The sequence below is a fragment of the Leucopleurus acutus genome (assembly GCF_964270905.1).
Source record: "Leucopleurus acutus genome assembly, chromosome: 3".
Classification (NCBI taxonomy): Eukaryota; Metazoa; Chordata; class Mammalia; order Artiodactyla; family Delphinidae; genus Leucopleurus; species Leucopleurus acutus.
Genome location: NC_139145.1, coordinates 123,209,862 through 123,232,310, shown reverse-complemented (window position 1 = coordinate 123,232,310; position 22,449 = coordinate 123,209,862). Strand labels below are relative to the sequence as shown.

General features: G+C 42.4%; 1 protein-coding gene across 1 annotated transcript in view; it reads left to right on the top strand.

Moving 5' to 3' along the window:
* LOC309958940 (microtubule-associated serine/threonine-protein kinase 4-like) overlaps window positions 1–22,449 on the top strand; it is a gene marked incomplete at both ends in the record, with an annotated part of 316,578 nt that overhangs the window by 180,441 nt on the left and 113,688 nt on the right. Inside the window, one exon of the mRNA XM_082835057.1 lies at window positions 19,253–19,377. Within this exon, the coding sequence (XP_082691183.1) occupies window positions 19,253–19,377 (125 nt within the window). The remainder of the gene's footprint in view (window positions 1–19,252; window positions 19,378–22,449) is intronic.

The window sequence follows — 22,449 nt, the reverse complement described above, 5'->3', positions numbered from 1 at the left end:
TCCAGGGGTAGAGCCAAAGCCCATGGGAGCTTGGAAGTGTGGTGGGACTGTGGACCGAGCAGTGGGTGTGCTGTTCGACTTAACCAGCCCATGAAGGATGACCGATATGTTCATATTTTGAAATCTGGCAAGTTTTAAAACTTTTAAAAGGTAAAGGTCTTCACAGTTGTTGTAAAGACAATGATGCTGTCAGTTTGGATTCTTGGCTTTTGGCCAACAGGGAAAAGAACCTGGATAATTCGCACTTAGGGTTTTACTGGCTTAAAAACATCCGGCTTCTATTTGTTTTACTGTTTCTCAATACTTACAAATTTTCTATGCTGAGGGCATATAACTGGGGGCAGGAATTCTTTTATGTGGCTTTAGTGTTGTTTTAGAACTTGTAACATCGTGTACTTCCTCCACAGTGGTTTATGAGTCTGGAGAGTGTCTCTACCTATTTTTTCTGAGTCACCAAGCGATCAAGAGGCAAATCCATGAGCATCTTCTTTCTGGTGAAGGTGCATGATTTTAAGTAGCCTTTAAACCCACTTGCTGTCTTCACTGTTCCTATGTCAGCTTAAGTCTGGATATTTTGTTTGCTATCTAGGTGTTCTAATTAGAAGATGGCAATGTAGATGTATTTTGTTGGCGTTTGTAGTAGCTCCTTGTCAGGGTGGGAAGATCTCCTGAGACTCCGCCTTAATGGGGCTTGCAGCTGCTAGCCAGCTTCTTTGGCAGATGCCGCCTCCCAGTGGCTGTCTGTCCGGGGCCCCTCTGCTGTAGCTCATGGCCCATGCAGATGGCTTACCCATGAGTCATTGCTCCCACTGACGGGGGAGCATCACTTGGTGGTTCCCAGGCCCCTGGTCACCTGCTGCTTGGGAATTGTCAAGTGGCCACCTTGTTCAGAGTCGGGCTGCAGAGTCCTATTTGAAGCTCAAATCTCTCCTTCAGACATTTGGCACCAATGAAAGCATCCCAGGAGGTGATGTCAGGCATGAGAGGAGAATCAAGGAAAGAGTCTAAATGAAAACATGAGGACTGGAATGTGCTGCTCTTACACTGTGAGTCAGATGAGAGACTGGGCTGTTTGCTTTGATGTGTGCATGAGCTCCAGAGAGTGCTGGGAGCCGTGCTACATCAGCGAGAACGGCTCTTCAGAAATCCGTTTTTCAGTTCTGTACCAGATAGAATTTGAAGGATCTAAAATTAGTCCTGAGTGTTCATTAAGAAGATGTTGTTGCTGGAAGGCCTGATTTAAGTTTCTTGAAGCACCTTCTGCGAGGTAAAAGGTAACTTGGGCCTTAAATCATTGTGATACAGAATATCAAGATTGCTAGGGTAGGAACATCAGTTGCATACTGAGATACAGCTAAACCATTATCACCTACAAAATAAGTTGGCTTCTTGACCTTAGGCTGGGTTATGTTGGATGTGATCAAACTCAGTGACTGAAATTCTTCTAAGTACCCCAAAGAAGAGAGTGTCTAGTGGTCATTTAAAGTTTTTGCTGGCATTATTTTAAAGGTTGTATGTGTCCAAATATATAAGGAAGTTCTCTACACCAATTAGGCTAAAGAAGAAACTTAATAGAAACAAACCAAAGATGTATGAATATTAGGATCCCCAAAACAGTTTTTCTCGGGCCTTCCCTGGTGGCGCAGTGGTTCAGGGTCCGCCTGCTGGTGTGGGGGACACGGGTTCGTGCCCCGGTCCGGGAGGATCCCGCGTGCCGCGGAGCGGCTGGGCCCGTGAGCCGTGGGCGCTGAGCCTGCGCGTCTGGAGCCTGTGCTCCACGGCGGGAGAGGCCACGGCAGTGAGAGGCCTGCGTACCGACAAAAAAACAAACAGTTTTTCTCTCTCCCGGTTTTCTCTCTCCGTTCCTCTTTCTCTCTGTCTCTCCCCCTTATTTCTTGTGTTCTAGGGTGATTCTATAAATAATGGACTTCTGTTATTCCTGATTGAAAAAAAATGAGTTTATTGAATCCATATCTCAAAAATTTGTTTGTTCTTAAAATTTTATTTAGAATAGAAAACTGATGGCAGGTTTTTTTTTTTAAACATTTTATCAAGGGGTTAAATTTTTTTAAGGAACATAATCATTTTCCTTCTTTTCTCCCCAGTTTTTTCCTAGTACTTCCCTGAAGATCTGTTTAATGCTGATAGGATAGACCGAGGCCTGGGTATGGCAGGGTGTGGTTTTCCTCTCCTTCATGCGTTGTGTACTTGTAGGTTCTGAAAAGCTGATTCCAAGCTTGTCTTCTCAGTTTTGTATATGTATCGTCTTTAAGAGAGACGTGGTTTTAGATCCCTGTGACTCTTCAGCATAAACGAGAAAGCCACGAAAGTTGAATTGATTGTATTACAGTTAAGAATATGAAACATGAGTTTAAACATGAGTTTAAGTAATTGGAAATTAGTATCAACTATTTATTAAATCCCACCTATAGTGCTCTTTGAGTTATTGGGAAAGGGGAGGTAAGATCGGGGAAGGCAAGGAAGATGGTGGCTGCCATTTCCTGCCACGCTGGAACCCATGTAGGAAGTTGGACATAGGTAGCCGGCTCTCGTGGTGACATTTTCTTATATACAATCCAGCTGCAGTGCAGCTGCACAGAGGTGCACGTGGGTGCTAACTGCGCATGTACTGGAATCAGTACATTGGACCACACATAAGTCCTCCGGAAAACAGTGATGGGGGGGATGCAGATCCGAAGGAGAATGGAATACCTGAGTTACACTGAATGGGGTTTAAAGACGGGAAAACAAGTAACTTGTCTGGGTGGGCATAGCGTCGCGACAACTCCTGTACTGATTTTTCGAGGTGTAATGAGAAGGGCCTGAAGTGGGGATCTGAGGCCCAGATTCTTGTCCCAAGTCAACCGCTAAGTAGCTATGCCTTCATTTCTGGTTCTCAGTTTCCTCATTTGTAAAATGAGTGCATTGGACCGGATACTCTCAAGGTCCCTTTGACCTTGCATAGTGAATACTTTTAGCTACCAAGATGAGGGATGGGGGAGTCTTTGCAGAGGCTGGTTTTTCTTCCTTTTCTCCCTTTACACTTACATCCTTTCTCCACTGTTGAGCAAGGAAGCCCACCTTCTCCCTTGGAGGAGCCTGGTAGTGACGTCCTGTCCTCTGAAACTGAGCACACCAGGCCATCCATCTCTTGTTTAAAACTCATTTTCAGGGCTTCCCTGGTGGCGCGGTGGTTGAGAGTCCGTCTGCCAGTGCAGGGTGCATGGGTTCGAGCCCTGGTCTGGGAGGATCCCACATGCCGTGGAGCAGCTGAGCCCGTGTGCACAACTGCTGAGGCCCGCGTGCCTGGAGCCCGTGCTCCACTACAAGAGAGGCCACCGCAGTGAGAAGCCCGAGCACCACAACGAAGACAACAGCAACTAGAGAAAAGTCCACAAGCAGCAACGAGGACCCAACGCAGCCAAAAATAAATAAAATTAAAAAAACAAAAAAGCATACATTAAAAAAAATAAAACTCATTTTCAGGGGCTAATCAAAGATCAGGAATGTAGACTTTTTTTTTTTTAGCTTCCTGGATGGAAACTGAAAATGAAGCTGACTTTTTGTCATCTCCGCAGGAAAAAAGAGTAGGCAAAGAAATGCAAATGCCACCAACCGGGATGTTTAAAGATTGGTAAAAATTAGTGTTTCTGATGTATTAATGACTCTGGTGGTGGTAGCCTGCATTTGTCATTGTCATGTTCCATTGTCATTCAAGTACTTAATCAATGCATATTGTCAGGGCTAAATTTATTTTCTTGTGTCTGCCTAGCCAGATCATTTCTCTGTTTTTTGACAGTACTGTCTCAGTCCCCTGCATCCCAACAGGGCCTGAAGGGAGAGCTGAAAGTAAGTCCCCTCCTTGCTTTTTTTTTTTTTTTCCCTTCGTTGCGGAGCACAGGCTCCAGACACGCAGACTCAGCGGCCATGGCTCACGGGCCCAGCCACTCCACGGCATGTGGGATCTTCCCGGACCGGGGCACGAACCCGTGTCCCCTGCATCGGCAGGCGGACCCTCAACCACTGCGCCACCAGGGAAGCCCCCCACTCCTTGCTTTTTAACTCCTTGTTGACTTGATCCCTGGTGGGTAAAACCTTTGAAAAGAGAGAATGGTACCATTTAAACATCTGTTTCCCTTTTTCTGAATAAGAATACAGGTGGAGTCATGACCACTGTGTAAATTATTAACACTGCACCAAGTTAGACTTGAGGTACCTTAGTTCCCAGTTTCCAAGTCCCTGTAAAGGAGAGGCATGTATGTATGTAAAGTGTATACATGGACTTTGATTATGTGTTCACATGTATGCGTGCACACACAGCATTGCACCCTCAGTTTTTATTTAGTGTTCCGTAATGTAGGAGGTACCCGCATTTTTGCCCTAAATGACTCTAGACGACAGTGAGAATTAGGTATGTCATTGCCCTTTTATTAAAACCGCCAACAGAAATTTCTCTGAGCTCAAAATGAGGAAAAAGAGGTTGTGTGGTCTGACAAATTTGAATTCTTTCTCTTATTAAGTAATGAGAGCTGGGTATCCCACTGTGTTTCTGTCTTTGCTTTGTTTGCTAGGAGTCTCAGTGCAAAGCATTTTTGTTGTTGTTTTGTTTTTACTCTATTTTACTAGCTTTTGGCCGCACTGGTATATATAAATAATATAAAAATGATGGTAGGTGATACATGCGCAAACCCAGAGCAGTGAGGCCCCCATGTTCGGTGTACAGAACAACGAGATGAAGCTCATGGTTCTTTGCTCCATTCACATTCCATCTCAGACCCCTTCACATCACTTCCACAGCTATACGTTCACTCTCTCCTTCCTGCTACCATGTTACATTGTCCTCTTCTTCCAGGATGGATCACTTAACTTCCTATTATTTGTGGACCTATAATCCCTTTTACTACTTTATAAATTCCTTGAGGACCTTTTCCTTGAACCCTCAAAGCTAAGCCTCCTGCATTGCCAATCCTAAGTGCTCAGTGAATTGGGTCGCCAGATAAAATACATGGCACTAAGTTCAATGTTAATTCCAGAGAGACTGGTAATAATATTTTTAGCATTGATGTGTAGAATGTAGTATTTGTGGTATACATAATCCAGTTTATTTGCATTCCAGTTTATTGAGGCATCCTGTAGTTCTATGAAAGCTGGCAACTCTATCAGTAACTACAGGAAGGGTTCTGTACTGAGGCTTTATCAGACATGTTGTCTCATAAGTACATGCATGGCACGAGGGGCAAGATGCTAGGGGTCTTACACACAGACATTAGTACACTATCCTCTCTCATGCTCCCCGCCCTCCGCCCCTTTACCTGCAGTCACCTTGGAGACAGGACCAGCTTTGTGGACAACCATAAGCAGATCTGACGTATGATACTCTTTGGTGTGTGTTAAGTCTGTGTGTATATGCCCACTGCCATTCTTTCAACGGTTATAGTGCTCTCGGTGGATTTAAATAGTAGGAGATTAAATGCATTTAATGAATGGCTAGAAGAAAATGATCAGGCTCTCGATCTTGAGAGATGACTATTTGGAGGATGATTGGAACAACCCAATAGCTACCTGCCCCCTAGCTGAGTGCCAGAGCACACTGATTTCCTCATAAGCATGACTGAAGTCCCTAAAAAGGAATGTTAAGTAGCCTAGTGATACTGTTACTTTAAGACATGAGGCACTGATCCTGGAGTTCAAGGCTACTTAATGTCGTCTGAACTTTCAGAAGTCAGGGGCTACATAAGAGACCAGAAATGGCAAGGTTGAATTCCAACCCTACACTGGTCATTAATTTCCAAGCAGTGCTTGAGGCAATCATGATGCTAATCTTGGCTTAAAATTTTCTCTTCTTAAAAACAAGGGCAATGTTATGTTTTGCAAGGCACTTAGTGATTTGTTAGAACTTAATTCAAGGCACAGGGTTATAGTTCGGATAACAGTGGTTCCTAGATCCTATTGCTTTTAAACCAGGTAGAGTGGACATTAACTTTCCTAGTAAGGGTTATACAGTCCTTGATTGAGATCTCCCACCCCAGAAATAGGGCATTTTAATAGATTGCCATTTGGAGGTGCTGGAGGAGATCTACTATGCAGTATTTTGGGGCAAAAAATTGTATAGTTTTGTTCTAGATTTCCTGTTTATTCATTAATCAGTATCAACAAAGATTTCTTAAGACAAAAATAATATGTTCTTTAGGGGGGCACACATAGACATTACGGAAGAAGAATTTGGAATCTGTTTGGAACAAAAGCTTACATGAAACTAGGAACTATTCCAAAGAGATATATATGGAAATACACCGTTAAGTGAATTAGATTGTACAAGACGTTTCCTTGTAATAAAGCTAGAGAACTTGTTAGGAAATTTGGACTTGTCTGGAAATTTCTGCTTCGACTGTCATATGGAGTCTATTTTATGCCCCTGTGGCTGCCTTTGTTCTTTTTGTTTCTCTTGGAAAGCTCCTGATCCCCAGTTCTTCCTTGGCCTCTGTCCTAACTGTTTAGATGTAGGGCAGTTGTCAGAAATGTTTAGCATCTCAGGATGCCAGTGACATTTGGGTGTGTCAATCAAAGCATCTTAGTGGGCGAAAGAATGTTACTGAGTAGGATTCATAATTTCTTCAAAAAGTAAGATACTAAGTGCAAATTGTCCTCACATGTACTCAGGTTAAACAGTTGGCCTTGGATGTACACAGTGTTCTGTGGCAGTGTCAGACTCTTTTGGAGATGGGTTTTAGAAGAGAAAACCAAAGCCAGGAGAAGTGATACGATGTTCTTGTATCAAGTTTAAGGCCGCTGAGCCTTTTTTCACTATTGCTATGGTTACAAAACAAACAACTGAACCACATTTGAACATTCTAGGCAATGGGGAACTAAACAAAAATGAAAACATCCGAACCCTGGGAGAAATATAAATGAGAGACAGAGTGGAGAGTTAATAGGCACAGGCATAAGTATATGATCCTGTAAACTGTCAGTAGCTTCTGTGTGCGGGCTGTGATGTGGGGCTACAAAGACAGATGAGATACGGTCCCAGCTGACACTGAGTTTGCAATGTAGAAAAGCATGTTATGTACAGAAACAGATGGCACCCTAGACGCAGGCAGCCCCATAGAAGCAGGTGATTAATGGGGGGGAAGGTAAGGCTAGTAACGCCCCTGGTTGTAGATTCAATGCCAATGATGCCAAAATGGGTAAAGCATCCTGGAAGGGACCTGAGCCACCACGGAACACACACTGTGTGTTCAACGCGGTGCTGGGTACTTGGTGTGTGTTACCTATGATCATCATCACTGGAGGTCTAGACATAGAAGCTCAGGGAGGGAAAGTAATTTATCAAGGGTTTCGCAGCTAATAGATGGTGAAACCAGGGTGCAAATCCCTGTCTGACTGGTTTCCCACTCTGTGCTCTTGAGTCCACTTGGTGAATGGAATGAGAGCCTCTTACTCCGCAGGGCCCTGAGCTGGAGAGTATTTGATCCAGCCTGAGAATGATATCGAGGAGGAGTGCTGTTGCCAGGAAGAGTTGTTTAGCAATGGAAGGTAGAGGGGATAATAAGTCATTGTTTATTGTGGACCTTCTGTTTGCCAGATGGTATGACAAGCTCTCTGTGTACATCCTAAATTGTCCTCACCGTCGCCCCAGGAGGTTGATCAATCATGTCCTTTTTTTTTTTTTTTTTTTTTTTTTTTTGCGGTACGTGGGCCTCTCATTGTTGTGGCCTCTCCTGTTGCGGAGCACGGTCTCTGGACACGCAGGCTCAGCGGCCATGGCTCACGGGCCCAGCCGCTCCGCGGCATGTGGGATCTTCCCGGACTGGGGCACAAACCCGTGTCCCCTGCATCAGCAGGCGGACTCTCAACCACTGCACCACCAGGGAAGCCCAATCATGTCCATTTTTACAGAGCATTTATGGGAAACTGAGACTTAAGAGGTTAACAAGGTCACAGAGCCACTACATGGTAGTTGTGAGGCTTTGAATTTTAGATTTGAGTCTCGTGACTGGGGCCAAATGGTAATGGATTTGAATTCAGCAGTTTCACTTCAGGAGTTTAAAAACTGAACGTACGGTTGACCCTTGAACAACCCTTGAACAAGGTGGTTGGGGAGGCCAACCCTCTGTGAAGTCAAAAATCTGCAAACAACTTAAAGCCTACCCTCCCTACCCATGGTTCCTCCACATCCGTGGTCCCATATCTGCGGATTCAACCCTTCCGCATCGTGTAGTACCGGCGTGTTGACCGTTGAAAAAAATCCACAAATAAGTGGACCTGCGCAGTTCAAGCCTGTGTTGTTCAAGGGTCAGCTGTGTTTCCAGGATCCACAGGGGGCAGCCAACCTGTTAGGATAGAATGACGTTTTGGGAATAAATAAAGAAAACCAAAACAAACAAACAAAAAAGAATGACATTTTGGAAAGGGTTGGACTAACTGGGTTGAGCAGCCAGATTATGACAGGGGAGGAGGAGATGACTCCTGCTCGCTTGAGGATTATTTTGAAGAGAGCAAGATACTGGTCCTCCGGGAGGGTTTAGAAACGGGTAGAGAATGCAGATGGGGGTGAGGAAGGAGACAGAGGAAGAGAGCACAGGGCACTGACAGGTAGTTTAACAGCTGCTCCTCATATCCTCAAAATGACTGAGAAAAAATGGTTCTATTTATCTGCCGTTTCCTTCCATATATCTTCCCAACAGCATTCATCAATATCTGTCATTTCCCGGGGGCTTTAGACATGTCTAGCAATTCTTTCTGCTGAATTATATTTCAATACAAGGATGCACATGTTCGCTCTGACCTGTGCCTGGCGTCGCTTAGACACCGTCCCCACCCAGCTCCCTGGTGCCCTCACTCACACATCCTGCTTGGTGTCAGGTTCTGGTTACCACGTTCTCATTAGAGTAGCTCTACTTAATACTTCCTTAAAAATCAATTTTAAGTTGTCACATTAGCCTTTGGTCTGTACAGCTAGAGCTTAGAGCCAAACCATTCTGTACGTTTTGATAAGAATTTTAAATCCATACAATCACCCCTTGAAGGGAGACTACCTTGGTGGTCTAGGTGCAAGAGGGACTTGCTGGCGAGGGCTGGGTCTCATAGCAGAATGGGAGAAGTTGCTGGGTGTAGGTGTACCGAAAGGCAGCAGTGCATGTACTGAAAATAATAGGAACACTGAAGCTTACTAAGCTCTGTTTCGTGTATTAACTCATATGATCCTATTATCTTCCCTTATTAGAATTTGGTAATCTTGGTAGGTGAGAAGAAATATTTCTTCTTTAAGAACAAGTTAAGGGAAAAGAAAAGAGGGCCAAATATATTTCTCTGTAAGTGTAGATTTGAATTGTTTCCATTTAAAAATAGACTGCGTGTTGGCATTTTTTACCCTTTTGTCATTCGATGGCAAGGGTAACAGGGTGGTTCTCTGTAATTGAGGGTAAAGAGACCACTATCCCGTTGAATCATCTTGGCGCATTTCACTCCGAATGTTACTTTTGATTTAAAGCTGCAGTTGACAGTGGCAGCGGCAGCTTGAGATGCCGCTCGCTCCATAGCCTTGCGGTCTGTCCAGCGGCTTTGGTTTCTGCATGGTAGACACGTTTGTTCTGGTATTTTTCCACAGTCCCTAGCTCTCTCACGGTATGGAATTGGGCTTTAGAGACTTCGTGAAATAATTGTCATGGACCCAGTCAGTCTGGGATTGCCCTGAACTGTTAGCATCTGCTGTTTGCTCTGCTTGCTACAAGCTTCCTTTTGAAGCATCCCCCTAACTTTGTCCCACCCTTTCAAGCATCTTCCTAACTTTGTCCTCAGGCCCTCGTGGTTAGTAATATTGCCTTGCCATTCTATGTTAAATATAGAATGCTGGTGCTAATATTCTAAGAAGTGAAATTGGGTATCTCTGGTGGAGTTGAGTCTAGCAGCAGAACAGTTTAGAGACTGCTGCACTGGGCGATTAATTTGATTCAGACCTTGATACCCCATTGGTGTCACTGTGCTCTGACAGCCAGCCTCCCTAAAGGCACGTGTCCTCTCTCCATTCATCTTTCAGTTTCCTTGTCAGTTGGAGATCCCTGGCTAGTAGGCAGTGATGCCTTCAAGGACATGGGGTCAAGCCTACGCTTTGGACTTTTTTTGTGTGAGTCAACACACACCACGTTTTCTTTTAAGGCTAGACTAGCAGCTCAATATAGGAGTCAGTGAACTTCAGCTCTCCCTGGTCACAAATCTGTTGGTTTCTCAAATTATATTTACTTACGCCATTAAGAAGAATGATCTAGCAGCATTGTCGATGCTGTCTAGGTATAGTTATTCTTTTGCAGTGGGGACAAGAAATTGGAAGTCAGTCACCCATGTGAGAGGGAAGATGAAAGGGACCGTGTCTCTGTGTTGCAGTAGCACAGCTGAAGATGAATAAAGGGAGGCTGTAATTGCCTGTGAGCACGACAGTCGCTATGATGAGGGAACCGATGTTTAGAGTTGAGCGATGGGGCATGAAAGAGGAATATCTTCATGATGATGGAGTACACTGTAGGGTGAAGGCTGCGGACTCATGGACTCTGCCTGGATTCTGCCAGTGACTTATCACGGTCTTTAAGCTTTCTCCATTTTGAAAGTTTGGAGGGGTCTTGAAAAACTCAGTTTCTCTGACTTGTGAATGATTTGGAGGGCTTGAGTATAATTTGAGTATAATTTGTGAAAGCAGGTGCTGGTGTACTTCACTGTGGATACCTCCTTTGGACAACAAAAAGGACTTCCTCATTTTTTCCTATAGAAGGTATGGTGGTTTTGGCTAAGCAAGGGAGGATGTGTGTGTGTGTGTGTATGAAAATATACATGACAAAATTTACTATTTTAACCATTTGTACTTTATCGTATTTTAAGTATACAATTCAGTGGCATTAAGTACGTTCGTATTGTTGTGCAACCATCACCATTATCCACCTCCAGAACTTTTGCATCATCTCAAACTGAAACTCTGTACCCATTAAACAATAACGCCTCATTCCCCCCTCTCCCCAGCCCTCCAGTAACCACTGTTAAACTTTCTATCTCAATGAATTTGACTATTCCAGGAACCTCATATAAGTGGAATCATATGACATGTGTTCTTTTGTGTCTGGCTTATTTCACTTAGTACTTCTTCAGGGTTCGTCTGTGTGTCAATTTCCTTCCTTTCAAAGGCTGAATCATATCCCATTGGTTTGTGTACGCCGCATTTTGTTTACGTATTCATCCATCAGTGGACGGTAGGGTTGTTTTCACCTTTGGACTATTGTGAATAATGCTGCTATGAACACGGATGTACAAATACCTGTTCGAGTCCCTGCTTCCACTTTTTTTGTGTATATACCCCAAAGTGGAATTAAGCAAGGGAGGTTTTAGTAGGCAGTGGGGAAGGTAAAGTGGTGGGAATGGCCCTCCTCCCACTTTAGTGGTGGATGTGAACTTTCTGGGGGCTGCTGTGAGAGCTTCAGTAGATGCTCAGGTCAGCAGCAGCCTGGTAGCCCAAAGGTAAAGCTAACAGATGAGAGATGTGAGCATGTGGCCCCGTCTGCTTGCTCGTGGCACCAGCACAGTGCCAGCTGCCCATTGTTCTTTCTGTCCCTAGCCCCTTGCCTCTGTGACGCCAGCACCTTCTATTTCCCTCCCTCCTGTGGGCCCCCCTCCCTCACCAAAACCCTTGAGGGCAACACGTGGACCACCTCCGCTACCCTTTCTTCCCGGTGGCGACCTTAGAGGGATAAACAAGCTTTCCCAGAGTTCTTACGTATAACTGAGCACCAGAAACCCTTTCTCACGACTGCTTTGTGGTGTAGTTCCTGGGTCTTCTGTTGTCTTTGATGTCCTGTTTGTAGTCAAGAGAGGTAACAGGGCTTCCCTGGTCGCACTGTGCTTGAGAATCTGCCTGCCAATGCACGGGACACGGGTTCGAGCCCTGGTCTGGGAGGATCCCACATGCCGTAGAGCAACTGGGCCCGTGAGCCACAACTAGTGAGCCTGCACGTCTGGAGCCTGTGCTCCACAACAAGAGGGGCCGCGCTAGTGAGAGGCCCGCGCACCGTGATGAAGACTGGCCCCCGCTTGCCACAACTAGAGAAAGCCCTGGCACAGAAACGAAGACCCAACACAGCCATAAATAATAAAATAAATAAATAAATAAATAAAAATGTTAAGTGGAAAAACAGTAAAAAAAAAAAAAAAAAAAAAAAGTGAGGTAGCCCAAAATGTGAGACCATGGACTGACTGCTCAATCTATATTGCATTTCAGGTGATATGGAACTTTTTTACTAGAAGCTTTTAAATCTAGGCAGGAACCATTACTCTTCAATGACAAAGTAGGTCTCCAGAGGCTATATTTAATTTCTGCTGAAACTATTTCTGACCTGATATTTTCGTACTTCAGAGGGATACTTTAAGCTTCCGGGTGCTTTGAAAGCTTGTATCTCACATTTGACGACCTCTTTATGGAGGTCTTGCTTCTTGTTATTTCGAAATTCAGGATGAAAACAAAGGAAAACCCGTTCCAGGAAAAAGACCATATGTACCCTAGGTAGACCTAGTCACAGTCTGAGTCTTAGTAATCTACTTATTGTCATATATAAATGGCTGGAGATATTTCTACTTATTCTGTTGAGTAGAGGCCCTGTGACCAAAGGAGAAACAATAAGCAGTATAAAAAGCCCATTCCAATAACCCATGGCTCTGTGGTTGAAGCTTGACAAATTCTTGTTTCACTCTGGCCAACAGATTTCAGCTTTCATATGGACCTCTATTTATTGCCTTTAAATTTCTAGTTATGTCAGTAGACAGTATCTAATAAATGTTTTAATAGGCATATTGGAATTTTAGCAATGTGTCTCCGAAGAACACAGAGCTGATCAAAGTTCCATTTGTAACAAAAAGCTCAATGTGGTATTAAAATAGAGCAGCCAGATTGCTAGGCAAGCTCACCTCTCCTACAACAAAGAGGGAATGGTATTGTCCATTAATTTCCACCCTGTGCAGCTGAATAATGCAGTTGACAGATGCTAATTTTCTCAAATTGTAGGCAGCAAATGATGCATGAATATAGCAGCAACACACTTTTTAGAGGCTCTTGGTAGTCATCAGAAAGTGAATTTGTGTGAAGTTTGATGTAATCACTACCAACTATGGCACAATGCTAATGCCTTCTAATGACTGCCTTAAATCCATCTGTTGTCCTCTTTTCCCTGTTAACACTAATGGGGGTCCAGGCAGGAATAAAACATCCCATGTGTTGTGCTAACAGACCCTCTAATTTGTAACATTCATGACTCCTATAGACGAGACTTGTGCAAGAATAACGACATCCAAAATCTAACCCATGACAGGACGATAAACATTTCATTACATATGTATATAAACGCTTCCTAATTTTATTATTTGTTCCAAATAACAGAATTTTATTTCTTGCTCACCTTGTCATCTCTCATGTGTTGCATATCTCTTTGTGTTTCTTATTTGTTTAAGTTTATATGTATTGAATGCCCATTGTATGATGTATTTTCTTTTTTAATCTTAGAACCTCTCCGTAAGTTTACCCCTACTCTACAGCTGAGGAACACGAGGCTTGAAGTTCATGAAGAAGTGATGGAATCAGTTTGGGGGGTCAGAATAGGCACTCAGCAATATGACTCTGTGTCACCCCTAACTAGAGCAATTACTTTTACCATTATTGGCAAGGAGCTTTATGTCTTGTATGAAGGTTTGAAGACATATAAGTATATGGGCTAAGTTCAAAAGTTAGTTCAGACTTAGTTCAAAAACTGATCTGTTAATGAACATGAGTTAGGGTCTATTGAAGTAACAAATAAATGGAAGGCTGACCAAGTCTCACCTTGACCAAACCCTCGCCAGGCTCCTCGGAGCCCTCTCTCTCAATTAGGCCCCCCAACCTTGGCCTACAGAGACTCGAAGGACACTAACAGCCTCTAACAGCTCAAGGCCACATCCTTAGGATGACCCTAATCCCCTTAAAGTGCCTGCCTCAGAAAACTCCAGGCTACCAAAAAATTTTACTATTTGTTCATGCCAACAGATAGGGCCTCTGTCTCCCAGTCTCTGTGGAAAGGTAGAATCCAAACTTCGGTCCTTGCCAGCTAGCAGACAGAGCTGGCCTGATCGCAGTTACACTGACTAACCCTTCCTGTTTTTCACTTCCCTGGCTCGACCCAGCCCTCGCTTGCTGCCTGCCCTACTCCCTCATTCACCTGTTAAAACACCCGGTTACTTCTGTACCAGTCGAAGATGAACAGAGTCCATGCTGGACTCTTTCTCCCTATTGCAGTGGTTATTACTGATTAAAATCCGTCCTTACCGCTTTAAGTAGTGTCTGACTTTGTTTATCTTCGACCAGGCACAACTATGGTCTTGTTACCGAGATTAGACTTACACATGAGATAGCAACAAATAAAACGTATGTGGCCTTGAGAGAGTAGCATTGACATATATACACTACCGAATGTAAAATAGATAGCTAGCGGGAAACAGCCGCATAGCCCAGGGAGATCAGCTCGGTGCTTTGTGACCACCTAGAGGGGTGGGATAGGGAGGGTGGGAGAGAGACCAAGAGGGAGGGGATATGGGGATATATGCTGATTCACTTTGTTATACAACAGAAACTAACACAACATTGTAAAGCAATTATACTCCAGTAAAGATGTTTAAAAAGAAACCAAAAATGTATGTGGCCGAGTTAGACTGAGTGATTTCAGAGAAGACAGCATACTTTTCCCATTGGCCATGGTCTCGGCTTGCTTGAAAGTGCTCTGTGCGATCTAACAAAACTGAAAGGTTCAAAGTGTGGTTTGGCGCTTATGGAGAGAAGAGAAGGGACGTGGCTCTGGTTCCTTGAGTCCCCTCCCCCAGTGCTTGTTCTGGATCTGTCCAGTGTCTGGCTTCCTACTTGAAGCATGCCCTGGCTTATCGAGCAACGATGCTAGCATACACGGGGATCGCCTGCACTGAGGATTTATTCAGGGCTGTCCCTGCTTTTGTTCTGCCCTCCCACTGGCTTCAGAAAGGGGGCATCTACCAGTCACAGCTGTTGTGACTTTTATCTTGGGACCAGGATGAGGATTCTCGTGGTTCCCTTTTGCTCCCATTCTCCGTGGAACCTCTTCCCTGGTTCCGTGCTTCCCCAGCCCAGACCCCTCCCCATCCCATTATTTCCTGTAGATAACTTTTTAAACAATAAAATAGTACAGCAATACTCCTCCCTGGACCTATTCCCCATTTTCCCTGCTAGAGATAACGACAATTCTGAATTTGCTATTTCCTTCCCACAGAGAAATACTAGTCTTTATTTTATTCCTAGTCATTATTTTTTTCTTTCTTTCTTTTGTGATCTGGTCTAAGAACCCATTACCATGTTTTGTATCGTTGCTGTGGTGGTGGTGGTGGTCGGGATGCATCGATGGAACTGTAAAGTTCTCAGGATAACGTGAAGAGTCATAGTGTATTGACTGCTTTCCATGTCCCAGGTTGAGTGCCTTAAGTGCATTATATCATTTAATCCTATCTGCTACCATTTCCTATCTTTTCAGACAATTTTCTGAAAATAATTTTTATTTGAAAAATTATTTTTCAAATAGTATGCAAAATACATATTATTTACTTTAAAATATAGAATTATCCTGTCTTATAACTTGTTTTTTCACCTAAGCATATGTGATGAATATTTTCCTGTGGTGGGATCTGGGTTTCAGAGTAAGAATCCTGGTTTTACCCACTTATTAGCTGTGTGCCCTTGTCTAATTATGTAACCTGTCTGGACTTTAACGTGGAGGTAATATTACTTAGCACCCAAAAGCGTGGTTAAGATGTTGCAGTGCCTGGCATATAGTAAGTCCTCGATGTATTTTAGCTATTATAGTATACTACAAATGAAATTTAAGAAAATCATCTGTTCAGTTTTATTGTTCCTGTTTAGACTTGATCAGGTATTAATCAAATAGTGTACTTTAACTGCATGTCAGTCAACAAACATTTTTTGAGCACTTACTAAGTTACAGGCACTATGCCACGTCCTAGGGATACAGAAATAAATACCTATTTTTTCAGCTCTGGGGGATTATAGGGTTATAGTCTAATAATTATTTTCTACTAAAAGAATAAAAAAAGTGACTTACAGAATTCTTTTTTTTTTTCAGAATTCTTTAGTGAATTAAAATGTTAGCCCTTCAAATTTTTCGATGATTATATTAAATTCTAGTGTTTTTGTTTCTACACCAAGTTTTCTTTAAAACAAAGCATCTGGGGCAGAGCATTGGTCAGGCCAGAGTAGATTCATTCCATCATGTAAATCTTGACATCATGTAGCTTCTATACCTCCTATCAGGCCTTTTCTGAAACATGAACCAAAAAATATATAAAATATAAAATATAGGGAAAGACACAGGAGGGACCGGGGTGGAGGTGGGGAAAACCCTATTGATTCTGATGACTGGGGTTTGGTATATTTTTAACAAGTAATGTTTTTCAAATAGTGGGAGTTATTTCTATGTTAAAGAAATCATTTATTCATGTACTACTGATGTTGGCATTCCTAAATGCAGTCTGTGGTTTTCCTGTCCTTCTTTATTAATGTCCTGCTTTGGGGTCTAAAGGGGGCCGATTTACCAAAACACCTGTTAGTCCAGCTTTTAGTTAATGTTTCAAAATAAGGCAAAGAAAAGAATTTTTAAAATTCTAGACTTTAAATGTAATACATCCTGCACATAAAAATATATATGAGTGGTTCAAGATGGTGACTGGAACCACAGAGGGTCATTATATTTGAATTTTCAGTGATAGCATTTATGCTTCAATTAATTGGTATTTGCTGTATTTATTTGCTAGGAAAATATCACAATCTGTTACGTGGGGTTGTGGTGGGCAGGTGACAAAAGTAAGTATGATCCCATTTTTGCAAGAAAATACAGGTTACAGAAAGAAAGTCTGGCAGAAAAATTACTGAAATGTTGATAGTGGTTTTCCCTGGTATGATTATAGGTGATCTTTAAATATATATATATTTACATTTACTACTTGAGAGTGAAGAGAAACCAAAACCAAGCAAAAAAAAAAGATACTTGTCATTTTTACTGCTGTTATGGCTAAATTGCTAACATGTACTGAGTGCTTCACTTAAAAAACCCGCTAATCTCCTCAACAACTTGACATAGTCAATCGTATGGTCTCCATTTTAGAGATGGAAAAACCAAGGCCAAGAGAGGTTGACTCACTTCGTTCCCCATAGCACTGAGCTACAGGTCAAGATCTCAAAAGTAGATCTAGTTTTCTCTAGAGTCTGTGCTTTTACTATATAATAAGAGAGTAAAAGAACAATTTTGGCAAAATAAAATACAAATTTTTGAAAGCACTTAGAGTGTTAGACCTCTTTTTTTTAAAAAAAGTATTTATTTATTTGGTTGTGCCAGGTCTTAGTTGCAGCTTGTGGGCTCCTTAGTTGCGGCACTCAGGCTCCTTAGTTGTGGCATGCGAACTCTTAGTTGCACGTGAGATCTAGTTCCCTGACCAGGGATGGAACCTGGGCCCCCTGCACTGGGAGCATGGAGTCTTAACCACTGTGCCACCAGGGAAGTCCCAGCATTAGACCTCTTAACGTGGACAGTTGATGGGAGCTGACCCTAGCTCCTGTACTGCCAGTTAGCCTGTGGACTAATAGCAAACTAGTGTCAATGAAAAAATTAATCAGTTGATCTAAGAAAGAAATGGAAAACTTTATTCAAGCCAAATTAAGGACTATAACCCAGGAACAGCCTCTCAGAAAGCTCTGAGAACTGTTCTACCCATTAGAGGTCAAAGCACAGTTATGTAGATTTCTAGAGACAGAGGTCTGTACATTAAATGATATAGATAGTTTGCATAATCCAGATCAGCAAGGACAAGGTGAGTAGTGGGTCATGGGTCATTGCAGCCCCTTACAAGATTCAGAAGGAATGTTATCTTTTAAGGAGTTGTCTTGTTGGTGCTAGGAGAATGTTGCTGTTTATGGTTGAGCAGGTATTCCTGCTGATGGAGAGGTTTGGTTGATGCGTAATGCAGATATACAGTGCACAGCAGAGGGGGCAGAGGAGGCCAAAGGGCAGAGAAAATTTTTTATGTTTATGTTTTTCTTGTCTTGCCATAAAATATGAATTTTCACACTAGTTAATGTATTTCAGCAGTTATTAACCAGTGGGTGCCTGTTAAGTGCATGCCTGAGGAAAGAGAGGGGGGTTGTTTTACAAGGAACAGATCTGCTGGGGAGAATCCAGGGCACGAATGTTACTTCTGCTGCAGGGCCACCAGCCACACGTGCTGCAGTCCCTCACGATTCCGGGAGGTACAAAGCCGGAGTCCCTACACGTGCAGCCCGTAGATGAGATTCTACGGGTGGCCTGCCGTCTTTTCATTGTCTTCACGTGTTTTTGGGGAGAGAAGTACCCATTTGTTCTTTCATCATTCAACAAATATTTAATGAGCACCTACTATGACCAGTCATTGTGCTACAGATAAAAATCAAACATGGTCTCTGCTTTTACTGAGCTTCATTACTATGTGAATATTCATGTCCCTCCTAACTTAAAGGCTTATGTGTGGATAACTAGTCTAATCCATGTACTAAAGAAGTAATACAGTGTGAGTTGGTTCAGCTGTTTGACTTTTAAAGATATACACATATATATGAGAGTTCAAGGTTGATGGAAATTGCTCAGTGAACCTACACTAACATTAATGTCCTGATTTATGAAAATGGGTACCATCACATGTCCTGTGGACATGGTTGGATATACACCAGTTCTTTAGAGAGAGAAACTGGGAGAAAGGGGCACCAGCCCCATTTCAACTTGAAAGACTTACAGCTCTTCCTTTTGTTGGTCATGATCTTTGTAGACACTTTTCTAGTTGATTGCTAGATCACTTTCCGTATTAGATATTTTAAAAGTACATTTGTAAATGCACATGTTTATATCTACGATGGTAAGAATGTTTGTATACTTATGTATATCCTCAGCACAGTAACAAGAAGCTACAGATGCTGGAGGTGAAGAGGTTTACCTGGGTTTATGTGGAAAATAGGGGTCAGAACTTGCAACTAGATCTCCCAACTTAATTAAAACAATTTGCTTCCGGTTGCTATATATCAGTGTAATTGCAACGTATGGCAGAAGTGGTGAAGAAGAAGAATGCCATGTCTAGGGAAGCACTGCCATTCTGCCTGCTACTCATACTGTCTTCTCTTTAACTCCAACAGGGAGGTACCTCCTTCCAAACCCGGCGGCGGGGCAGGCCTGGGCAACCTCTGCAGAGACGTCCAACCTCGTGCGCATGCGCAGCCAGGTCCTGGGCCAGTCGGCGCCCTTGCTCACGGCCAGCCTGGTGAGTGTCCTCGGACTCTGTCTGCGGTGGGCTGGGTTTGCTCCATCTCACCACCAGCCTAGGGACTGTTCTGAGTTTATTGTTCTAGATAGGAAGTTAAAGCTACCATTAACGTTAAGCACAGATTTGGCAACGTGAAATTCCTTGCTTTCAGCTTGGTAATTTTTTCCAAGTCCCCCCAACCTAAGTTGGAATATTTCTGTAAACTTAATGCTGTCTCAACTTTTCCCTCAAAAGAAATGAAAATGTTTCTAAGCTTTTTTTTTTTAACTTCTTATTTCAAAATAATTTCAAACTTATAGGAATTTGCAAGAATAAGACAAATACATACAACTCCAGTTGATCCTTTGCCTGGGTTCAAGTATTAACCTCCTGCCCTATTTGCTGTACTGTTTGCTTTCTCTGTGTGTGTGTGTGTGTGTGTGTGTGTGTGTGTGTGTGTGTGTGTGTGTATATGTATATGTATATGTATACACACATGTAATTTTTTTGAACTCTTTGAGAGTAGGTTATCTATATCATGGCCTTTTGTTATCACAGTTATCAACTTCATTAAATTTATGCATGAAAGAAGTCTTTTATCTACTCTGCCATCTGTATTTTATTTTTATCATTTGGCCCAATAATGTCCCTTATAGTATTTTTCCTCCTTCAGTAGAGGATCCAGTCTAGGGTCATGGATGCCATTTAATTATCCTCTACTCTGGAACCACTCCACAGCGTTTCTTTGCCTTTTATGACATCGTCATTTTTGAAGACTATGCAACACTGCCACCTCATTTTTTAATGGAATATTTCTCATATTACAGTGTCTGGTATGTCTAATGTTTTCTCATGGTGGGCTGTGGGTTTTGCATTCCAGGCCAGAATGTGACATTGGTGATGTCGTGTCCCTTCAGGTCATGCCATGGGCAGGTGCATGATGTATGTCCATCTGCCCCTCATTATGATGCGAATTTTTTTCACCCAGTCAAGAGGTTGGCCGGTTTCTCCACTGTAGTTAAAACTTTTCTCTTAAATCGATAAGCCTTTGGGGGTGGGGGAGATACTTTGAGGCCATGCGAATATGTTTCTCCTCATCAAAAATCTCCTTTAGATTTCATATTCATTGGTGATTATTGCCTGGGTCCTTCTGTTCTAGAATCATTGAAAATGGTCATTATTCCATCTCTAGCACTCTCTCCACATCTACAGGTTGGCACATGGCATAAATATTTGTGCATTTATTAGCAGCATGGACTCCTACATTCCTTTTTTTGAAAGAAGTAACGTAGACTTTTATTTTTAACCATGATGCTTACTAGAATTTTGTTTTCCAGTGGGCCCGTTACTTTTCAGCTTTAACCTTTGGCAGAGCCTAGAAGTCTATACAGGTTACTTTTTTGTTTTTTTTAAATAAATTTATTTATTTAATTTATTTTTGGTGCGTTGGGTCTTCGTTGCTGCATGCAGACTTTCTCTAGTTGCGGCGAGCCGGGGCTACTCTTTGTTGCAGTGCGCGGGCTTCTCATTGCAGTGGCTTCTCTCGTTGCAGAGCACAGGCTCTAGGCACGCAGCCTTCAGTCGTTGTGGAACGCGGGCTCAGTAGTTGTGGCTCACGGGCTCTAGAGCGCGGGCTCAGTAGTTGTGGTGCACAGGCTTAGTTGCTCTGCAGCATGTGGGATCTTCCCAGACCAGGGATCAAACCTGTGTCCCCTGCATTGGCAGGCGGATTCTTAACCACTGTGCCACCAGGGAAGCCCCTATAGAGGTTACTTTTGCATCGGTGGTAGGGTTGTATGGTAATGGAATAGCTTTTTAAATGTCTTTTACTGATGATGATACAAATAATATATGTCAGTGCATTATGGTGCCTTATAATTTTATGCATTGGTAGTAAATTATGTGGGATATTTGGGAATCATTCAATAATATAGAGAGATTTGATTTAGGTCTAACCTCTAATCCTACTTTTTTCATTAAGTAGCTGTATAAACTTGAGCAGTTGCTTAGTTTCTCAGATTTTATCAGCTCATCTGCAAACTGCAAGATGAAAAGACCTATTCCAGTCTCTGGAATTCAACCTTGGAATTCCCTGTTTCTAGTTTCAGAATTGTAAAGATTCTGATACTGAGTAATTATCCCTAAAAAAGTTTCTTTGAGGATATTTTATGCCTTCAAAATTGACTATGATCTTTAAACTAAAATTTATCTTTTCTTTCCCATGAAAATTTTGGGACTTATTTTTAAAGGTACAGTTAAAGTGATGCATTTTAGCATTTTCCTCCATTCCATCCTCAAGTTCAAAGTTACTTTTTCTTCTTGGGAAATTTTATTAAAAGCTTATTTTACTGTAAGCATCTACTTTTTAAGGAAAGAGGAAAATTCCTCACAATCAGTGATTTTTTTTTTTTAAACAGAAGTGCTTTGGGGGCCACTGCAATGTTATTCTTAACACGTAAATAGTAATCCTGTATGTTTATTGCCAGGTAAATCATTCTAATTAAAACAACATTGTTACAAAGTAATGTACCTAATACTGGTAGTTATGTGCTCAGTTGTAGAAACTGATTGATTCATTGATAAAACACATGTCAGGTGACCTAAGGTATTTGGGAATGTGATACAAAAATAAGGAGAACTACTAATAGAAAACATGAGAGTACCCCCTAAAATCGGTCCAGTGACATCAAAGAGTCACTTAACTTACCAGCTTATTTGCCGTGTGAGTTTTTATAGTGTTTAGGAGAAAAACTAGAGAAAATGCTAAAATACTGTAGAGAGCAAACTTAAAATAGTACCTGGCACCTAACCAGTCTCAAATGTTAGCAATATTAGTACTTCTGTTATTAACATGTTATGGGTAAGCTTGGGCACAGAAACCAGACTGTGACTAACCATTTACTACTAGACAGTGAAGGTTTAAAGTGTAACCCTCATCATATCTTTTCTTCAGAGGTTTCCTTACTTCCTAATTGCAGTCTAAAGAAAACTTATTTGCGGGCTGTCTGACCATGTCTTCTGTCCCCAACCTTCTGTCGTAATATGCACAGCAGAAGCCGTAGGAGAGCTGCCAGACAGAGCACAGTCTTC